This window comes from Coenobita brevimanus, chromosome 97 (genome assembly GCF_032717465.1).
Source record: "Coenobita brevimanus isolate Jiangsu-jjx chromosome 97, ASM3271746v2, whole genome shotgun sequence".
Lineage (NCBI taxonomy): Eukaryota > Metazoa > Arthropoda > Malacostraca > Decapoda > Coenobitidae > Coenobita > Coenobita brevimanus.
In genome coordinates this window covers 20,785,503-20,807,702 of record NC_137050.1, presented here as the reverse complement: position 1 = coordinate 20,807,702, position 22,200 = coordinate 20,785,503, and the positions used below count along the sequence as shown (strand labels likewise).

The window sequence follows — 22,200 nt, the reverse complement described above, 5'->3', positions numbered from 1 at the left end:
ATCGTGTTGGCAACACCTTTTTCCAGGAACAAGACTAAACCTCCGTAACATATTTTCCACTACAACATCCTTTCCAGTTTGCAAGAATACCAATTTCCTCTCAACACATGCACAAATATATATTTTAAATTAATGACCCATTGTCCAGCAACAACTCCTTCTCAGTACAGTTATTTCCACATAAACATTTTTTTTTTTCCAGCAGCAACCTTATGTTCCTCACAGCCACACATTCTCTATACCTAAGCAATGACCCTCATCTCGCAATATCACACTGCTCTCAGCAGGTAAATACTGTACATTTCCAAACACAACCTCTTTGTCTATAAACTTGTGCATTTCCTACATCACCAGTATCATCCCTCCAATATCCTTGTCTAATGACAATTTTATATTCTGCGCAACAAATTTTTATCATTTTTTCCACTCGCAGCTGACACACATCCCTCTCAACAAACACATATACGTATACTTTCACCCAAACGCCTTTTTCTAGCAGGAACCTCACCTTCTTCTGAACACAAGTATATATTCATATTTCCGTGCAAACACCTTTACTCAAACCCCACACATATATTTCCATGCAAACACTTTTTACCAACACACTCACATTCCTCACATAACACTCATACTCTACATACACAGCAGTTCTAGGAAAGCATCTTTTTCCTTGCAACGATCATCAACGAGTAAACTCCCCGCAACACTTGCAAAACACGGGAGACAAACTCGCCACAACACCGCCACCATATTCCGCACACTCTCTCTCAAATTCCCCAAGTTCAGATTTCCGGTGGGGAGAGGGGGAGACGGGTCTGGGGGGGCGGGGGTTGGATGAGGAGGAAGGATGTGAAGAAGGGGTGACAGGAGGAAGGAAGGTGGAATAAGGGATGGGAGAGAGGGATTGTGGGGGGTGGGGGCGACGGAGAATGTGAAGATGAGGGTGAGAGGAGAGGATGAAGAAGGAACAAAGGAGGGGGGGCATGGATATGTTAGGGAGGAATAGGGGAGGGGGGGCACTGGGAGTAGGTGAACTGGAGGGAGGGGGGCAACGGTGGGCCATCAAATTCGCCACACAACCCGAGTCGAAATATGCAAATAAACCCGAGCAGCGTAGGAATCCACGGACCGCGAACTTGGACAAATCGTTGAATAAATGGAGAGAACGCTGAATAATGGACAGAATATTACACCAGGTGTGTGGGAAAAATATCTGGATGAGAAAATGTAAACCCTCCCATCTTTTGGAGGAAATGAGGGTCGAGATGATGATGATAATGAAGATGAGAAAATATTATAAAGGAATAAGAAGGACAGATGCATAAATGTAACACAAGTTCAATAATTTCAAGTTCTATAATGTGGTAAAAAACAGATGAGAAACTGTAACCGCATCTTTTGGTGTGTAAGACGACGACGACGACGACGACGACGACGATGGTGAAGATCGATAAAATGTAAGAGAAATATATAAAGAAACAAGACTTATAATGTGGTAAAATATATAGATGAGAAACTGTAACCACACCGCATATTTTGGTGTGGATGACGACGACGACGATGATGGCTATGATGATGATAATGATTATGATAAAATGTAAGAAAATATATAAAGAGAATTTGAAAATATAACAGAGACAGAATACTGGATAAAATAAGATAAAAGGTAGAAGACATATACCTAAGTGATGAATAAGGGATCAAAATTAGACGACTGGAAGAAAAACTTTCATAGGACATAATTTTATAAAAGATGAATTAAACGTAAAGTCGATGAAAATTTGATGTACTGAGGAGGTAGCCTTACCCTGCCCACTTAAACCCCCAAGGAAAAAAAAAAAAAAAAACTAAAACAAGAGTCCCAACATTCCTAAGGTAATGTAAGACAGTCTCCACACAGTTACGATATAATGATATGTTTCTGTGCAAATTGCCATAATGATTAATGAACATAAAGAAAACATCAGATCTCAGAATTTGCATGTTTATATGGTTTGATGTTTGGCCCAAAAATCCTGGCCCAAAAATCCTATTAAAAAAGTGAAGTACAAAAAAAAGAAAAAGGAATCTGGAGCTACTGGACCAAGGAATAATTGTGCCAAGTTTGAAGCGAACTGGGGAAGAAAGAAAGAAATGGTGCCAGGCTGAAAAATGGTTTGGAATGAAAGAAGAATCGGAAGAATTACAGTAGCTCACAACACTTTGGTGCGGAGACTAACATGGGCGTCATCGAATGGAAGGGACTGATGGAAAGTGTTTGAAGCCTCGGCGCTATACGCTGAAGAAAAATGCCTGGCTTTTGTGTGGATATCATAAATAAAAGACGTTATTATATGGAAAGGGTTAACCACTTTTCTCTCATAGCATTTTATATTCCGTTATTGCCACCACTATATTATTTTATTCATCTCTGGAGTGATTTTTGGAAGAACCTGACGTAACCTTTAACTCCCTAACTTGAGTCTGTCTTTAAAGTGAATAAAATCGTCTGGTAACAGCAAGACTAAATCACTAAACATCTACCTGGAATAACGGGTGTTTCTAATCCCTTGGCTACATCTTTCTCCTAAGCCGAGTTAAATCTTCTTGTTGGGTTAAGAATAAAATAAGTCAACGTACGGAAGGCGTTGATTTAGCCACGCCAATGCGAGATGTTCTTAACTCCTTCAATTGAATGACGTGAATTTCCCCAGACGATTTCATTCAGCATCAGACATTTTGAACAGGAGAGGCCAGATGTCGCCTTCACATACTCCTTCACTAGCAAAGATCTGCCAAGAGCTGAACAGAACTGTGTGGAAGTAGCACGAATAAAACAATAAATTATGTCACCAGAATAAGAGCATTAACTTAAATAAAATCGTTTGGTGGTAGCAGGACTGACAGACACCCTCACCACAAGCACATTTTTTTTTTTTAATAAATATCTTGTTACTACGATATTATTAAGCCAAGGAGAGTCTTTCATTAGTGAAGTGGTTTACTGATAGCTACATCAAACCCCTCCAGTTCACAAAGTCTCCCTTACACGGAATAAAATCGTCCGGAGATAGTAAGAATAAAGTAGGAAAACCGTCATATAACTGTAGGGGGTTAGAGTCGCACAGCAAGTGGCACTGGAGATTTCGCAACACCGTCTCCTCACCGAATTATTCTGAACACCACACCTAAATAACCTCTTGTACGTTACTGATACAAATTATATCGATATGAAAACGATATAAACAACATACATGGGAACAATTAGGTGCAATAGGCAAAATAAATCACTGACGATGAGGTGATACGATGCCTCCCATACCACCTGGAATATAACCCCCTAAAAAAAAAAAAAAAAAAAAAAAAAATCAAGTAAAATCAGTGTTAATAAAGCGATCTTAACCCCTTCAATCCGATGACCTGCTTGCATTTTATTCTTCGCTATTCCCAGACGATTTTATTCAGCTGAGGAGAGACATTTTGAATTGGAGGGAGTACATTCTATCCTTCCATTGCCCACTTTGCCACCAGAAATCCATCCTAATGAATGCTTAAAATAGACTAAACGGGGGAAAGAACTAGCTTAAATTACATAAAGGGAGTGAAGCGGCTAATCCACTTCACTACTGCTGAAGCATTTGGGTACTTTGTTCAGGGTGACACCGGAATATCTTGTCCAATTTCACAGATATTCCAGCACTCAAAGGTATCATAAAACAAATTCCAGTAACCCACTCTGTTTTTTTTTTTTTTTTTTTTTTTTTGTGTCCGACTCTGGGCAAAGGCTCAGGGCCTATTTCTTGGGGGCAGTTGCCTATCCCAAGGCCCAGTAGTCCTCCTACACCTCCACATGTCACCACTTCGGCGCTAACACCCACCGTCCATATTGAATACATGCTAGGGCTGTCTCATACAGGACTGGTGTATTGGTATTAGCGGGGGTATTTTTACGACATGTCGGCGGGTCATCTGGTAGATCAGGAAAGTCTGCTTTCATGAAATTCAAATCCTTAAACTGTTCCCTGCCCCAGCCGGGATTCGATCCTGGGTCCGTTAGGACCGCAAGCCGCCTCTCAGTGATTACTGAGCTAGGCGGACATTTTTTTGTGTGTGTGTGGGGGGGAGAATAAACCACCACTACAACACTACACTCCTTTTCACAGAAGCTCCCCGCGACTAACACCATATATTAGTGTTAAATCAGTTCTTACAGCCTGATATTCAAGATGGAGAGAGAGAGAGCAATTTCACGCCTCGTTAAAGAGAGCAGAATATAGCAATGGTACTTGGGTTAATGTAAGGCGATTTTATTCAAAGAAAATCCTAGCAGTGAAAAGATTAACACAATGACGTATTCTTAACTATTCATGTTTCTCGCGACACTTTTAATCGACTTAAGACAGATTTTCGAACTGGAAGGGTTAGATACAGCCTTCACTTACCTTTTCACTTCCAGCGGTTGTATCTGAACTGAATAAATCGTCAATAGGTAGCTAGAATAAACCGCTAAAATACGTCGCCTGATCATAAGATTACCCACTTAAATCAAATGAAGTATTCTGATTTATTCTTGTTTTATTACTTATTCTGCTGGCTTATTGTTTATCACTTATTCTGCTAGTTTATTCTTGCTGTGTCACGTACTCTGTTGGTTTATTCTTGCTGTGTCACGTATTCTGTTGGTTTATTCTTGCTGTGCCAGCATTATGTTGATTTTTATTCTTGCCAGATCACTTATGCTGTTGGTTTCTTCTTGCTTTATCACTTATTTTGCTGTTTTATTCTTGTTGTGTCACCTATTCTGTTGGTTTATTCTTGCTGTGTCACCTATTCTGCTGGTTTATTCTTGTTGTGTCACGTATTGTTTGTTTACTCTTGCTGTGTCACATACTCTGTTGGTTTATTCTTGCTGTGTCACGTATTCTGTTGGTTTATTCTTGCTGTGTCAAGGATTCTGTTGGTTTATTCTTGCTGTGTCACGTATTCTCTTGGTTTATTCTTGTTATGTCACGTATTCTGCTGGTTTATTCCTCCTATCTCAAGTATTCTGTTGGTTTATTATTTCTTGTTGGTTTACACTTCCAGTCTTCAAATTCTGGCAAATTTAGTTAATTCGGGGAAGTGTGGGTAAAAGCTCTGTTCTAAACGACATAATATCGTAAGGAAAGAGCAATACTAAAAAAAAAAAATGGCGCACTCGGGCTGAAAGGATCAAATGGTAGACGACTGAATTTCCCTCTGACAATATCCAACGGGTGAAAATAAGCGATAGTGAATACAACACTAAGATGACACGAAAAGCTGTTTTTTGAGAGCGAAATGACTGGAAGAAAATCAAAAGCATGAAGGTGATGAAAGTAAATGCCGACTGACTCTCTCTCTCTCTCTCTTTCGCGCACACACACACACACACACACACACACACACACACACACACACACACACACACACACACACACACGCACACACAAATAAAGCCAGTCGTAAAATGCCTGCTGGTAAAATACATCACGACATAACTTTCACAAAACAGAGAAAATTAACCTTACAAGCCTGAGGAACAAATCATAACATATTTTCACTGACTTACTAACCAAAGAATTTTCAAATTCACACGTAACCCGGCGACACACGCGTGACTGAAGGCAGCCCTGCATTAATTTCCTTGGGTTGTTGACGTGATATTAAGAAGTAAATTAATTAGGATGCTGTGAAGCAAATATACTTAAGGACAGGCAGTTCAGGCGGCAGCAGTTCATGACGGGGAAAGCAAACAGGGAATAGGAATGGGATGGAGGGTTTTCTGGCAATTTGAGTAACGTCGTGAAGAATAGGGACATGACGAAAGAGAGAGAGAGAGAGAGAGAGAGAGAGAGAGAGGGGGGGGGGAGGTACATAATCAGCCACTCCTTTTCAAATACAAGCATCGGAAACCTGGAGTCTTGCCAAGCTCCTTCAAATAACGTTAACATGAGACAGTAGACACCTGATACGGGAAGGTCGCCTCCCTCGTACTACAGGTAACATATGAACAAATGAGGTAACTATGGCAACACAGAGATGGAGTGAGACAAAAAGGCTGAAATAAAACGTGGTATAGAGACGAAATCCGCATATTTTCTGAATTGGTTGGTGCAAGCTAACAGCCAATAAGTCAGAGCAGAGATCAGTAGGAGGGGCCTTTATTCAACAGTGGTCTGTGTCAAGTTTACAAAATCATGAATAGTATGCAAAGACTACCGACTAACACCATATTATGCCGCCATATGCTAACAAGGACCATTGTTCAAGCACCCAATATCCGCTTCCCCACAGGCAAGTTTGACAGATGCCTCCCGCGTCGATAACAAATCAGGTGTGCAAGTTCTCTCTTATTCACAAACCCATCCACTTCAAGACAATATTTGATATGCATTTCTCACCCGACATTCCAAAAGCCGTCCACACCTATACACCTTGTCCGTGAAGCATCACGTGGAGGAGGGTCAGTTATTAAATAAATAGTGGTGTTTCTTGACCGCACGGGTCAGATGCCCTTCATCCGTAAAACATGGCCTGAACGTGTATAGTAGAGTTGCCCACCTATGCCGAGCGTGTGCAAGCTGACCGATACTACACCATGCATACATTGGCTATATATATTGTGTACACTCGCGCACGCAGGGTCGGTGGCAGTCCTTCGGTCGTTAATTTAGTTGTGCTGTGTTGTGGGCGTGATGGACACTTGATTCCCGCCCCCCTCACCTGCGCCCCACCACTAGTAATTGGAGAGGCGAGTGTAGGCCGGTTCAGGAGGCAGGCAGAGTGATGTTCATATGCATCCGCTTACATACCCTTGTACCACAACACATCCTTTGTTTTCGCTTCATCTTAATTCACTTGCTTTGATTCTGCTTGATTACCTCGGCTTTCCTTGACCTTCCTTGACTTCCACGCCTTGCCTTGACTGTTACCGCCTTTCCTTGACCGACCTTGACTTTTACCGACTTTCCTTGACCTCTCTTCCTTTCCAGTGACTTTGCTTGACCTTCCTTGACTTCCACGAACTTTCCTTGACCTCTCGTGACTTCCCTTGCCTTTCCTTTACCTTCCTTACCATCACTGACCACCCCTGACCTTCCTTAAATTTCCTTGACCTTCCTTGACTTGTCCTGACTTCCCTTACGTGTCCTTGACCTATCCATGACCTTACTGACCTCGCCTTGACGTTTGTTGACCAATGAGCGACGTGGGTTGTTGTTACCAATATACTGTAAGGGTTTGTTAGACTTCGAAGTTGACCAAGCTGAGGTTCTGCCAAACTGCCTATCGATCGACCTATCTATTTAGCCTTCAATTTTGCTGTCAGTCTATTCTGTCATCTATTCAGATATATCAATCCATCTATATCTACCTATTTATCTATTATTTCATCCATCTATCCAGGCATCCATCTACTCGAGCATCGATTTGTCCCTCTCTCTCTATCCATGTATCAATCTACATATCCACCCATCCATTGTTCCATCCACCCATCCTTTCATCCATATAACTATCTACGTATTCATGTATGTATGTAGGCATGCATCCATCCATCTACCCCTCTATGCCCCCATGCATCTGTTCATCTACTAATCCATCAATCCTTCCATTCATCTCTCCATCCATCTAGATATCGACTCATCCACGGTTCTGTCCACTTTTTAACCATCCATGCATGACAGTTCTTAATCAAGATCAGACTTTCTTGTACATTACTGATAAATTCTATTACTTTACATATCGTTTATTTTACACAAAATACAAAAATTAATTTTACACATTTATACAAAAGTCTACATGTCAGCTGGGTTACCCAGTCCAACGGTGTGGAGTCCGGAAACAGAGGAGTGGAACTACGAGTCTATTCACTCACATTCGGTCTCGTCTGTCATAGGCTAAACGCATCCTCGAACACACCCTACTGAAATAGGGTTTCTCTCAGTATTTTCATTTCGAGTACTTGTAGATCGTTAACCGCGAGACATCCCCTTATAAAGTACCCAGTTCCAATCTGATATGCTCCATACACACCTCTCGCCCTCATGGATGCTCACACCTCTGATTCCGCATCTCTTTCAAACCATCTTTCTATCTTTTCCAAGGTCTTCCTCCTCTTCTGGCTTCCTCCACAGTACTTTTGATTTGTGTATAAATTTGTTTGCATTAAAGGGAGGAAATACAATTTTCTATGTATTATGAGAAAAGATGAATGCCTACATTACCGAAGAGGACGGTATATGAGATTACAGTACATAATTAAATTCAACGACAAATTAAGCTTACTCTTCTGATGTGGAGTGGATTGTGGCCGCACAGACGGGTGGATATTAATGCTACACTATTTTCATACGCGCAGTGTGGGTTAATTATTGCTTTTTAAGTGCCAAGTCTTTTTTGAACGGAGAGGGGTTGGCTGTGTGGGGCAAGTGCGTATGTGTTTATCCACTTCACTCTGAAGACGTATTTCGTATTTTATTCTTACAACCACCAGACAATTTTTACTCAATTTAGGAAGGATTTCTATTACTGAGGGGGGTAATTTAGGCTAGTTCTAACCCTACCGGATCCAGAAGTCTCTCCTTAGCTGAAAATAACCCTATGAAGATGGCACGACTAAAACAGAAAACAATGTCACAGGAATGGATCGGGTAATTCGGATTTCTGTACGACCATAAGGTTTATAATCGGTGTCTATTTATTTAACATAATGAAACTGTACTTCTTCTATAGCTGAAAAATGCCAGGAATGGGAGCGCCGTGTACGTATTCTGTTTTGTTGTCCTTGGAGAAAACCTTGATTTAAATTTTCACTAAGTCTGTAACCTCAGTGTGTACCATTTCCGTCCTGTATTACCATCTACTTCCATCTTAATCCGTATCAAACACTCCTCTACGATCCCCCCCCCCCCTCCACATGCACACGTTTTTTTTTTTTTTTTAAAATAAAAATCCTATGACGAAAACTTTCTCAAACCCAACATCGTCCCCCATAACTCACCCACTTGTCTTAATAAGCATAACTTATCCCCCATGTCCGACCACCACCAACATCCCAGTCCATTTTTATCAGTGAACGCCACCCATCCCATCCCCCCTCCTCAAACTTCATGGAGAAATGTTTGGTTTACACATTATCACTCTCCTTACCATGGCAAACTTCACTTAGCATACTCCCCCAGTTACGTCCCACCAACACCCTAATCCCTCCTACCTACTTTTATCTGCCTTTCCCATCTATTACCGTCTATCACTTTCTTTTTATATGATTCTTTTTTCAAGATGGCTAATACAGTGACAAAACTCAGGTGATCTGGTGCTTATACTCGTAGAAGATAAAGTTTGCAAATTATTAAGAGACTGTAATAAAAAATAACTGCAAATGACTGTGTTGACAAATAACTGCGGGTGACTGTGATTACACAACTACAATTTATTCATTTATTTATTTTTTTTGACAGTTAACGATGATTGTATAAGAGAATGCTCATCGACTTCTGTAGCTGATTTCAGATCGCTGTAATAATCTTGTTTATTTTCATTTGATCGAGTCTGGAGGTGAATGTTGATTCGGTTCATAGTTATTTGGTGACGGTTGTGCTGAAAAATATTTTTAAACACATATGCTTACCGACGACAGCAGATTCTTGTGCTTACGTACAATTTTTAACTGTATTACTCTATAAAACCAAGTATACAGATATGTCATTTGTAGCTGATTGTGCCAACAGAGAACAGCCTTCACTATGTCATAACTGAATACATGTTAAAAGGGAGTCTACTGAGTCAAGTAGCAACTCCATGTGCAAAAAAGCAATATAATGCATGATACATTCACAAAATCAATTGAGTCAAAGGCAACAAAGCATCAGAAAGTCATATAATGCGTATAAAAGTACGGCAACAGAATGTATCAACAAGCAATACAGGGCATAATCGGTAAAATGTAATATGAGTCAAAAGATATAATGCGTCAGAAAAAAATATACGTCTAAAATACAGTAATGGAACTAGTCAGATTAACAAACTGAGTTACAGAGGGTGAAAGCAAGAAACTGTGAAAATTAAAATAACGAGTAAAGGGGAGTAGAAAGGGAACATAACTTATCAAACACTAGTATAATGCATAAAAATGATGCGTAACGTGTGTACAGTTAATAAAGTGAGACAAAAAAGAAAGTATCAGTTTGATATTTTGTACTCACCAGCTGGTCCATTCTCCATGACATCTCCGAACATGGTGGTGTTGGGGAAGGTGGGGGTGTTGTCGTTGATGTCCTTCACTAACACAGTTACCACCGTCTCCACCACGTGCACTCTTCTCCTCCTGTCCCCACCACTTCCATTCTCCTCACCACTACCACCATCTCTCCCACTTGGCCCCGTGTAGGAGGTAACAGTGGTGGAGATTGATGGAGAGATATTCCACTGCGGCATCTCGAACTCTTTGCACTCCTCGTCGTCCTCGTCGGAGAACCACATGTACTCGTGGTTCCAGGAGTTGTACAGGGTTGTGTCCGCGTCTCTTTCGTATCTTTGTCTTTCTTCTTCCACATTCTCCACCTCTTCTTCATCTCTCCCTTCGCTTAGTTCCTCGTCACCTTCTTTCGCCTGCCTTGTCTCATTCTTCTTTTCTCTCAACTGTTGTTTCAATTCCTTTGATTCCTCTCTCCATTCGCTCAATTCTTTCGTCTCCCTTGGTTCTCCCTCCTCCCCTTTCCTTAAACATTCCTGTGCCTTATCACTTAATTCGTCTTCCCTCCTCTCCGTCAGGTCTTCTCTTCCTTCACTCGATTTCTCTCTACTTTCACTCACTGCATTTCTCCTTTGTCCTCCCTCCATTCTCTCCTTCAGCTCTTCTCTCTTCTCATCCAACTCTTGCTCTCTTCTCTCCCTTACATCTTCCTCCCTCCTCTCTTCCAGCTCCTCCTCCATCCTCTCCCTCACTCCCAGGGTGGAAGATGGGTGCACCAATCCTGGAACTGTGGGGAATGGGAGCTTTGAGGAGGCTGATGGGTAGCTGAGGAGTGGGTTTGTGAAGTTCTGCTCAACTTCCGCCTTGTTGGGTGTTATGGATGATCTGAGAAAAGTGTGTTCCTCCTCTGTTACCTCTTCTTCACTTCTCCACACATCTCCATCTCTCTCACTAGCACTTCTGTTGTTTAATTTCATTGTGTGCTCCTCCTCCTCCTCCTCTACTTGTCTCTGCATATATTCATTTCCCTCTCTGGAAGCTCCATTGCTTAATCTCCTTCGGTATTTCTCTTTATCCACCTCTTCTTCTCTCCACACATCATCTCCACTCGTTAATCTGTTTGTTTGTTTCTCTTCTACATTTTCTTCTCTTCTCCACGCATCTGCATTTTCCTCTCCGTCTTCTCTACTGTTTAATCTCCCTGCGCGACTCCCGACCACTTCTCTTCTCCTCCTCATCTTAGTTATTGGCCCTTTAATATCAAGTTGGTCCGGATTTGTGGCCCCTTCCAGGTACGTATTTCGCGGGGATTCACGAGCGAGAGGTTTTGGAACGGCCTGTCCGTGGATTTCGCTTTCCCTTGAAACATGAGGCAGGGGGCGCTGGGCAAATTTAGGTGACGGGGGCTTATTGAAGTATTCCACAGAGTTTACCTGCCCTCTAAACAGGCTCTGCTCTCCAAAGACACCTCCCCTGGGTTTCTCTGCCCATATTGATCTTTCCACAGATTTCACATGCTCTCCAAACACAGTTTCCCTGTCTGATTTTTCAACACTGTCTACCTGCCTTCCAAACATCCCTTCCTTGATTGATCTCACGACATTTACTTTCCTTCCAAAGGCTCCTCCCTTTCCATAACCTTCCACAGAGTGTACCTGTCCTCCAAACTCACCTTCCCTTATTGATCCTTTCACTTCCTGTCTTCCAAAGACTCCTCCCGTGCTGTCTCCTCCCCTTACCTGCTCTCCAAGCATCCCTCCTCCCCTGCCCATCCCCCCTGCCCTTATTGATCTCGGTGGTGTCCTGTTAATCCTGTAGGCTGGTAAGGCATGAAGGTGGCTAGGGTGTACCGCCACCGCCACACCTCTGCTATCAGGTTGCCCAGTCACGCGCCAAAAGTCCCTTCCTTCCTCTCCGTCGTCAATGGAGGGAAAATGATCCAGGGAAGTTTGCTCGTCGCGCCTCCCCGTAGCTTGACGTGCGCTGGGTGAAACACTGGGCGAAGCGGGCAGGGTTGGTGCAGAAGAGATAACCCACTGTCTCTTTCCCACACTGCCTGAAAGAGATGGGGCATCTGGTTCAGGCATCACATCAGCAAATTCAGAAGCAAAACCATCACGTTCATTAGCTAAATTATCCCACGCTGAAGTCAACCCACTTTGATGTGAAGCCAGACCATCTTGCTCAGAAGTCAAATCATTCCATTCCGTAGTCAACCCACGCTGATAAGAGGTCAAACTACCTTCCTTAGAATTCAAACCTTCCACAGAATTGCAGTCACCTCTTTCAGCCGTCAATACACTATGTTCACCATTCAAATCATACTTCTTAAAAGTCAAACCATCAGGATCAGAAGTCAATCCATCCCGTTCAAAGGCCGAACTATCTTTTTCAGGGATCATACCACCCTGACCCCCAAACTCACTCTCTTCGGCCATGAACAGTAACCCAGCCCCAATTTCCGATGGTTTTGGGACTGACCTTACTTTCCGGGGTCCGCGGTTCGAATCCCCATTATATCCACTCTTGTAAAATCCGGAGGAGGCGAATCTGGCGACCATCTGTCTTGGGTAGTGGGTTGGTGGGCTGGCGGCGGTCCCATTGTGATGCTCTGATGGGTGGTGGCCGCTAGGGCTCCTATGGGCCATTATATTCGACTTATGACCTAACCTCCTCCCCCTCCTGCTAGGCTTTAATGACCCATCAGGCGGTACTCGGTCCGTTTTACCTTTCACTGTTGTTTTTAGTTTATCTTCCTCTGTTCTTCTCACTCTGCTTTCTTCAACTGGCACTTCACCTTGCATGTTTTCCTTACCATTCGCAGTCTCGGTTGTTTTAATCCTGCCTTCCTGTTTTGTTTCTGTTTTATCTTGCCTTTTCTCTTCGGCATCATCATCATCTTTCTCAAACACTTCCTGTAATCGTTTCATAATTTTCCCTCCCTTTGCCTCAATTTCGTCTTGCCGTTTCTTTTCACTGTCTTCCTCCTCCTTTTCTTGAGTTTCGCTTCCAGTTCCCAGTTTACCTAATACTTCCCACTCTTTTTCTTCCATTTCTTGCTTCTCATTTTCTTCAGTTTCCCCCTTCTCTTCGTGTGTTAAATTCTCAGTCTCTTCTCTTTCTTTCCACTCGTTTTCTATTCCCTGGTTCCAATCTTTTTCAGTTTCCTCTGCTTTCTGTGCCTTCTTTTCCTCTTGTATCCCTTCTATCGCCCACTCCCCTACTCCATTCCCTGGCGTTTTATTCTTTTCAGGATTCTCTCTTCCATACCCCCATACATCGTCTTGTATCCCTTTCACCTTCCAGTTCTGTCTTCCTTTGTCTCGTCTCTCTTCGTTCTCTTCTTCGAGTCTTTCTTCCTCATCCTCTTTCTCGATCATTTCCACTTCCCACTTCTGTCTTCTCGTCTCTTGTTCTCTGTTTTCTTGGTTTACCTCGTGCGTCTCTCCCTCATCCCTGCTGTGTCTCCCTTCGACTTTTTCAGCTGTCTCTTTTCCTGTACCATCATCATCTTTGCCTAGTCTCTCCTCATTTTCCTCCTCCTCAGCTACATCTACCACCTTCCACTCTCTGCCACTTCTATCCTCTTGCTTTTCACTCACTTTATTCTCCTCCCCATGCACTTCACCATCACCCTCATCTTCCTTTGACTCGTGTTCTAAATTCTCTCCTTTCTTCCCATCTTTATTCTCCTCGTGTACACCTCCATTACCCTCATTTCCTCCAGTCTCGCCTTTTCCCTCTTTTTCATTTTTGTGGTGTACTTCTCCTTCAATTTTTTTCTCCCAAGTCTCTTCTCTTCTCTCTTCATTCTTCCCTCCTTCTTTATGACCCTCCTTCTCTTCCTGGACCTCTGCCACTCGCCCATCCATCCTCGTCCCATCCCTCCTGACCTGACCGAGTTTATATCGATTGTGATAAAACTTCACTGCATCCAATTCATCACCTTCTCTTCCGGCTCCTCCCTCTCCTCTTCTTCCTCTTCTTTCTGCTTCATTTTCAAGCCTTTTTTGTATGCTCGTCACTCCTGCTGGGTCACCTTCTTTCTCGTGTCTTGTCGTCAACACTCCTCCTCCTTCCCCCCCTTTTTCTTTTCCTACTTCTTTTCCTCCTCCTCCTTTGTCTTCTTCCCCCCTTTTCATTTTTATCCCTCCTCCTACTTCTTCTTCTTTCTTCTTTATCCTACTTTCTCCTCCACTGTCGTTTAACGTTAGTACTTGTGACCGGTCTTCCAATATTCTTTCACCTTCCCTTAACTCTTTTTCTGGGGTCGTTGTTTCTTTCCTTCCTAGTCCACTTTGTCTCATTCCTCGTTTTATCCTCGATGGGGCTGTACCATCTTTCTCTTGCCGTGATATAGATGTCTGTTCTTCTACTCTTGTTTCTTCCCTTATTCCATCTGTCGTTCCTGCTACTCTTTCTCTTTCACGTGTTTCTTTATTTATCTCTACCACGCGTAAAGCTTCATCTCTAATAAGATTCACTTCTATACTCTTTTGAGATTGCTCTGAACTTCCTTTTTGTCCGGTATTTTTCTCATCTAGGGCAGGCATTCTTCCTCGTCTTTCTCTGCCTCCATATCCTCTTTCACCTCCTCCTTCATCTTCTGTTCTTCTTCTTTCCCTTCCTTTTTCTACACTTCCTTTTTCCTCTGGATTTTCTATACTGTCAGTCATTACTACCCTCATTCCATCAGCCATGTCAGTTATGTTTCCTCTTTCATTTCCAACCATCTTTTCATCGCTACCTTCTATCCTCCTTTCTGTTCCATCTCCCAAAATCACCATCCTGCCATCCCCATCTTCCATCTCATCTGCCACAGCTATCATCTCCGCATCTTCATCTTCTATTCCATCCTCATCCCCTACCAGCACAACCCCCTCGTCGTCAACGTCGCCTGCGCCCAACCCTATATCGACTTGCCTCAGGTACCTCTGGCGGTGGTGTGAGTAGCGGAGGGGACGCCTCTCCCTGCCACCCCCTTGCCCATCCCTCACCTGCACCACCAGCTTCCATACGCTCTTGCCGTTCGGTGGGTCTCGGTCCAGCGCCTATGGGGGGCAAGAGAGAGGGGTGTGAGGTTAACAGAGAGGGAGTTAAGGATAACATTGACAGCTGTGACGAACTGGACCTAAATGACTCAGCCTTACCTGACCTGAAATCCTGACTTTCCAGTGCCTGGCCTGATCTAACCTGACCTTATTTTACCTGTCCTGACCTGACCTGACCTAAATCGTGTTTCCGGTTTTCTCTCAAGCCAGTGTTTGTGGGAGCAAAGAGACGATGACAACTTTAATACTAAAAGTTAGTGATAGATGACATTGACCTTTTCTGACCTAATCTGATGTCATAACCTAATCATGTCCCTCCGTCGGTAATGGCACACAGCCTACAGAAGGAAAGACAAAGGAGAGTGAGGTTAACAGAAAGGAAGAGAGAATAGTGTCGATAGCTTATTATTAATCTGTCCTGACCTAATCTACCCGAACATAACCTAATTTTGCCCGCTGGGTAGGTCTCAAACAGGTATATACAGGATGAAAGACAGACGGCAGCAGGAACAGAAAATCTTATATTAGTAATAGTCAATCGTATTTTAATTCACTCTAAATGAAAAGGGCGGAGGAGAGGTTAGCCCACTTCATTACATTTAAAAGTACATGACCAACCTTCTAACCTTGGGGTCATTACACGATTACAAACCTAAAGATGTCCGTCACTCCAACTGATGCGTTCTAACAAGTGGCCATTAACCGTGATACACACCTAATATAACCCTAAGTAAATAACATAACCAAGCAACCAAAGTAACCTGATCATCATAATCTGACCAACATGGCAGTCTAAGCAACCGAACCTAAACTAATCGTGCTTGTCTAGTGTGTGTGTGTGTGTGTGTGTGTGTGTGTGTGTGTGAGAGAGAGAGAGAGAGAGAGAGAGAGAGGGGGGGGGACGAGGATATTGCTGTGGGGTTAATATTGAGAGGCGTGATGGTCCGGGGCAATAACATTAATGGTGGCAGGGAATGGAATAATTATCAGTGATGGGGCCATGATGAACACTACTGACGGTCTGTATACTGTGTTACTAAGCATCTTAGCTAACATTCCTTCAACAACAACAACAACAACAACAACACTGATAAAATACATTTTTTTTAAGGAAACAAATGAGTGACATTAGTAACAACAATGACATATAACAAAAATAATAACAATAACCTGCCTAGCCCCGACCTCCTACGCTGCTCAGGGGGCAATGCAGGATTGGATGATGGATGGATAACAACAACGGTAATAAAACAACTACAACAACTATTACTAATAATAACCATTATTATGATTATGATGATGATGATGATGATGATGATTATTATTATCTCGTTTGTTTCATCCCTTTAATTGCACCATACCCAAAAAACAATGGTTTCATCCCTTTAATATATAACATCTAAAAACTAATGCGGAAAGAGTTGTTAGGCGGAGGAAAGAAAGTGACAGAAAGGGAAGGGAAGGGAAGGGATGGGAAGGGAAGAGGAGGACAGGGAAGGGAAGCAAGGTCCTGCGAGGTGATAACAACCGAGCGCCAGTTATGCGCCAGATACTCACTTCAAAGGGACCCTACGATATCAGTGCACAGAGTCGTACAGTTGCTGGTAATCACACCCTTATCACACCTGGCGCTGACATCACCCTTTCAGTACCATGACGGCTTACTGTGCCTGATTCTTGCTACCTCCAGACGATCTTACTAAATTTAGGAAGTACCTCCAGGACTGAACGGGACTGTGAAGGCAGTTATCTAACCCCTCCGTTCGAAAAGTTCTTCCTTAGTTGAATAAAATGAAGTACTAGTAGCTGAGTTAAAACGATGTTTTCATAGTCAAGAGGCTAACCTGTTCAATACACTGACTTTAATTAATGATTAACACGGCCTATGTTTTCCGGCCTAACCCAACAGTTCCTGGAAGCCCGTTAATGATATATATTATGCAAAGTGCACCCAAATCCACCGTTATTATAATGAACAATATTATGTCATTTGTTTATACAGGAAATTACAGCGAAACCCTGGGAATATTCGCAACTTGTGCAAAATATTTTGAAGGCGGCAGCTACCGGACAAACTTGGAATTACATGTCACAGCTGAGTCAGGATGGATAATATACAACTGGAATAAGAGGATGTAATTATTATATATATATATATATATATATATATATATATATATATATATATATATATATATATATATATATATATATATATATATGACGACCGGGACGAAAACAATGAGGATAATAATGATGACAATGCACATCATCATCATCATCATCATCATCATCATCATTACCCCCACCACCATTTTCCCATCCATAAGCTGGATTCTTTTTTTTTTTTAATGCATACGATTCTGGGCATAGGTTTCACAGCCCGTTACCATCCATACACCTCCAAAAGTCCAGAAAGCAAAGAAAAAAAAAAAAAGAACATGACAGTGAGAGAACTAATCATCAACATGCCCACTGAAATGGGCCGCACACTCATTCAATCGCCTTTCAAGGCCCCAGAATCCTGACTTCACAGGTACAACCTTTCCATACACATGCACTTCATAATACCTATCAGGCTGACTGAGAACAGATAATATGACTTAGCGTATTTTAGCAATACTTACAATAACATCAGTGTACAGGTCTAAGACATGCTAACAAGCCAGCATAATTATTCCAACCGCTTTCTTGCCTTCACTATCCCCTCTAATTTATTCATACTGGCATTTTTTTTTTTTTTTTTTTTTAAGGAAGAAGTAGCCTCTTCGACGCAATGGGCTTGAAATCATTGCCACTCACCCTTTCACTGTGATGTCTTTTATTTTATCTTTGCTGCTACCAAACGATTTAACTCATTTAAGGAAGTGCATCTCGTAGTGATGGGGTTAACACTCGGGCTCCTATAACTCACTTTCAGCTGAAAGAAACAGTCTGGCGTCTGCCAAAATAATAATATACTCGAGCTGTTTCGACCTCGAGCGACCCAAGCTTTTCACGGCTATGACTTTCTTTTTAGGGTCAATCTTGTTGTCCTCAAACGATTTACTGCTCTAAGGAAACTGATTTCGCTATGAAAGAATTTGTATCTCATGTGAAGAGGTTAGTATTAAAGCGTGTTATTAACTCCTTCAATCAGGCGACGTGTTTCTCACACCTCCAGACGATTTTCTTAACTTTATGAAAGACCTCTCGTACTTAGGGGTTTATGAAGGCTATATCAAATGCATTCAGTTCTAAAAGTCTCTCCTAAGCTGAATACAATGGTTTGTCAGTGGAAAAATTGTAGTGGAAAATATGCAACTGGACTGAAGGGATTAATTCCATTTTTACTACCATCAGACGATTTTGTCCCCTATTTTCGTCTGCTGACTCCCTATCATCTCCTATTGGATATGGTACGTCAGCATACTCCAGTTTTCCATTTTTGCAATCCATGTCGACATAAAAACGAAATCACACACAAAAAAAGAATATTCTATAATATACCAAAAAAAAAAAAAAAAAAAAAAAAAAAAAAAATCACGGAGGAAGAGTGCTGCAAAATCTCCAAAAGCTGACAAGAATACCGGCTTTTATTCATCTTGGGAAGCGCATCGTGCACTAATGGGGTCAAAATCCCTGCATGGATACAGTGAGAATATGTGACCTTGACCCGTGACCTTGAGAACACGCAATTTATGCACAAACTTCTCCCATGTTGTTCCTAGGCGGACACAAACTTTCAGCCACAATTTGGTGAATTTCTTACCAAAACTTTGTGGAATAATTTTTCAAGGGTTCATAAGGGGGGGGGGGAGAGGAGAAGGAAGGGGAGAGAGGAAAGGACAAAGAAGGCAGAAAAGGGGAGGAATTGAAGGAAGGAGGTGGGGGCAGTAGAAGGGGGAGGGGGGACGACAGAGGGATGGGAAAGGCAAGACAAGAAGGGACGGAGGAAGGAGGAAAAAGATGTGAGGGATGCGGAAGGGAAAGGGGTGGAAGGAGGGGCGTGACAAGGAAGGAGGTGGGGATGAGGAACGGAACAAGGGAGGGAGGGGCAGCACAGAAAAATAAGAGTTACAGGAGGAAAGTACGTTTGCTGACTGAAGCAAATATATCACTTATATTTATAAATGTACAGTATTTATTCATTATTTTTGATACAGCCAGACAGCCTGATTCAGCAATGGAGAAAAACTCCTTGTAGGAAAGGTATTTAAAGAAACTATCATTAACCCTATAAGCAGGATAACTTCTTTTAATCTGAACATAATTCCCTGGCGAAGCAAAAAAAAAAAAAAAAAATGCATCATCGAAGTGAAAACATTAATGCCTCATGCTGGCTAAGTCGTAATTCCACACCAAGAGACGGACTCCGACAAGCATACTGCGACAAGATGACAGGCTGGTGACGAACACGACGACAGATGGTTAGCTTGGCCCGGGATATTAGCGACACTGGCAGCATTTACATTCTTCTATCATTCGTTATCCAATCATTCTTCGCTCTCCCAGGAGCATCGTGACCTAGGGGCTAAGCTAACTGGTCTCTATATTTCAGGTGAAGGTGACCTGTTCCACTTGCCCGTGAGTGACATTTGGTGAGCAGTAAACCCCAGCTTTCCCTCGACTGCAAAACTTTACAAGCCGTATCCGACTGAGACGTCTTTACTCACTAAACCACCAGGCAGCATTTTATATGATGGAAAGATTCCTCATCATTTAAGGATTTGAAAGTTACGTGTTAAGATAATGCCGTCACCCCGACACAAGTATCCATCACTAGACCATTAGGAGTCTCTCTGGGCCATCAGAGGAAAGGCAAATAAGTATAAATTACTCGACAAAGGAAACACCATGGCACACGTCTCGTTCCGATGGTACGAGAACTCAAGAATGATATATGTGTAATTTGGCAGGATTTCACCAAAGACTTATGTGAATTTACCGAATCGAAAACCAGTACAGCTTACTACACAGCGTTAGGGTAAGGTTTCATCTAACCTTCAGATCGAAAAATCTTCCAAAATCTAAATATGATCGATCGGAGACATCAAGAATATAATAAACAAAAGTCGCTATACTAATGAAATGGATAATCAAGTTCGAAATTGTATCTCGAAAGCTAAATAAAACCGTCTGGAGAAAAAATGACACAACAGTAAATAAGAGGGCTTTATCTAACCTCTCCATTTCGAAGAGTTTCCCCTAAACCCAATGTCATCATCTTCCACCTAAGTTTTATAAAAATCGCCTGGTATCAGTAAAAAAAATAATAGTAATAACCGCCGTGAAATGGATAATGAGAGAGAGAGTCCATAATTTTTTACTTCACTTCTTTGCCGTTTTGTATTCGATTCTTGTCTTCACTTCCGCCACGGTGATTTTTTCTTGTTTCAACGTTAATTAGCTTGGTCTTTTCCTCCTCTCTCTCTCTCTCTCTCTCTCTCTCTCTCTCTCTCATTCATTATTAACGCTTTTACCAACACTAACTTCCTGCCTTCTTCTCTTTTCCTAGACTTACATAACTCTTCTTTTCTCTCTTTCTCTCTCTCTCTTTCCTCTTTAATCACCTTAAATTCTTCCAGTTTTGAGCTTCTCCTTTTCCTTTATCTATCTTGCCATTTTCCTTCTGTTTATTTATACATGTTTTCGACCACTGTTTTTACTTAATGTTCTCTTTTTTTACATCACCAGTAATACTGTTCTTGAATCTAACACTTCTTCGTATATCAAATTATCCATTACCTTCTGCGAATTCTTTATTTTCTCTCTGTTGCTCCTTTTCATATCTTACCCACTTCGCGATTAATATTTTCTTTATTTTACGTTTTTCGTTTATTTCTGTCTTTCCGTCTTTCTTCTATCTTGTTTTCTCAGCAAAACATGACGGTTTTTATTCACTGCTTGCTCTCCCACTTCCCTTTCCAAATCCTTTTTCCTTTCCCTTCTATCCCCTCATCACCTCCACTGCCGTTCCTCCCTACCCCTCACCTCGCGCTAATGTCTTTTCCATCTCCTCCTTTCACCCATTCTACCTCTCCATCCTTTTCAGTCTCCTTGACCCTCTCTTTCTCACTGTCCCTTCCTTAATTCTCAACCCCTTCTCCTCCTCCTTCTTTGCCTTATTCCCAGTCGAGGTTGGCCGCTCTTTTTTGTACATCTCCTCCACCGTCTCCTGTCTGTCTTGTCCTCTTCCGCAGACCCAAGTCTCTCATATCCCGTTCCACACCATCTCCCCACCTCTGTCTCTCTTGACCCCTCACTCCCCTCACCGACTCCTAGCATGCCATCTTAAATATAGCCAGTCTGCTTACATATGACGGAAATGGGTTATTCTCACATCTTGAATACAATGTCGTGGTTATGTGAAACTCGGTGATCGTTAATTATGAAGTATGGATGGGTCTCCTTGGTAAGTAGTTAAATTTACTATCCACTCTGACTACACCAGGACATCAAATGAGCAGAAGGTGGTTACGAATCACGTCAGACGAAAACAAGACGATTGTAGATCTTTGTACGTTCTCAGTACACGTCAGCAGAAGCGAAGTCCCTCCTCTTTCATTTTTTCACTTGTACACATTACTTAAGCTCTTCTCGTTTCTTCATTTGATCCTCTCCTCTACGTCTTTCCTTTTTTCATTCTCTTCTTCCTCTACAACCGCCTCTCTCTCTCTCTCTCTCTCTCTCTCTCTCTCTCTCCTTTTCCATCATCAACATCTGTTCCCATCCCCTACCCTCTCTTTTCTATATCCTCCTCCCTCTGTATCTCTCACTCCACTCAATCACTTTATCTTTTGTTTCTCTGCACGCCCTCTCCTTCACTGCTTCACTTTCCTTCCTGTAACTTACGTCATCCTTCTCTCTCTGTCTACACCTCACTCCCATCTTTCCTTCACTGCTCCCTCAATCCTCCCCTCACCAGTCCACTCTCCATCTTCTCCATCTCCTTCACCCTTTGACCTTCCATTCCAC

General features: G+C 42.3%; 1 protein-coding gene across 1 annotated transcript in view; it reads right to left on the bottom strand.

The window, feature by feature from the left end:
* Window positions 1–22,200, bottom strand: part of LOC145413628 (putative neural-cadherin 2) — a 276,011-nt gene that overhangs the window by 235,057 nt on the left and 18,754 nt on the right. Inside the window, exons 3-5 of the mRNA XM_080283289.1 lie at window positions 14,940–15,243; window positions 10,945–12,803; window positions 10,203–10,482 (exon numbers count right to left, since the gene is read on the bottom strand). Coding sequence (XP_080139415.1) covers window positions 10,203–10,482; window positions 10,945–12,803; window positions 14,940–15,243 — 2,443 coding nt within the window. The remainder of the gene's footprint in view (window positions 1–10,202; window positions 10,483–10,944; window positions 12,804–14,939; window positions 15,244–22,200) is intronic.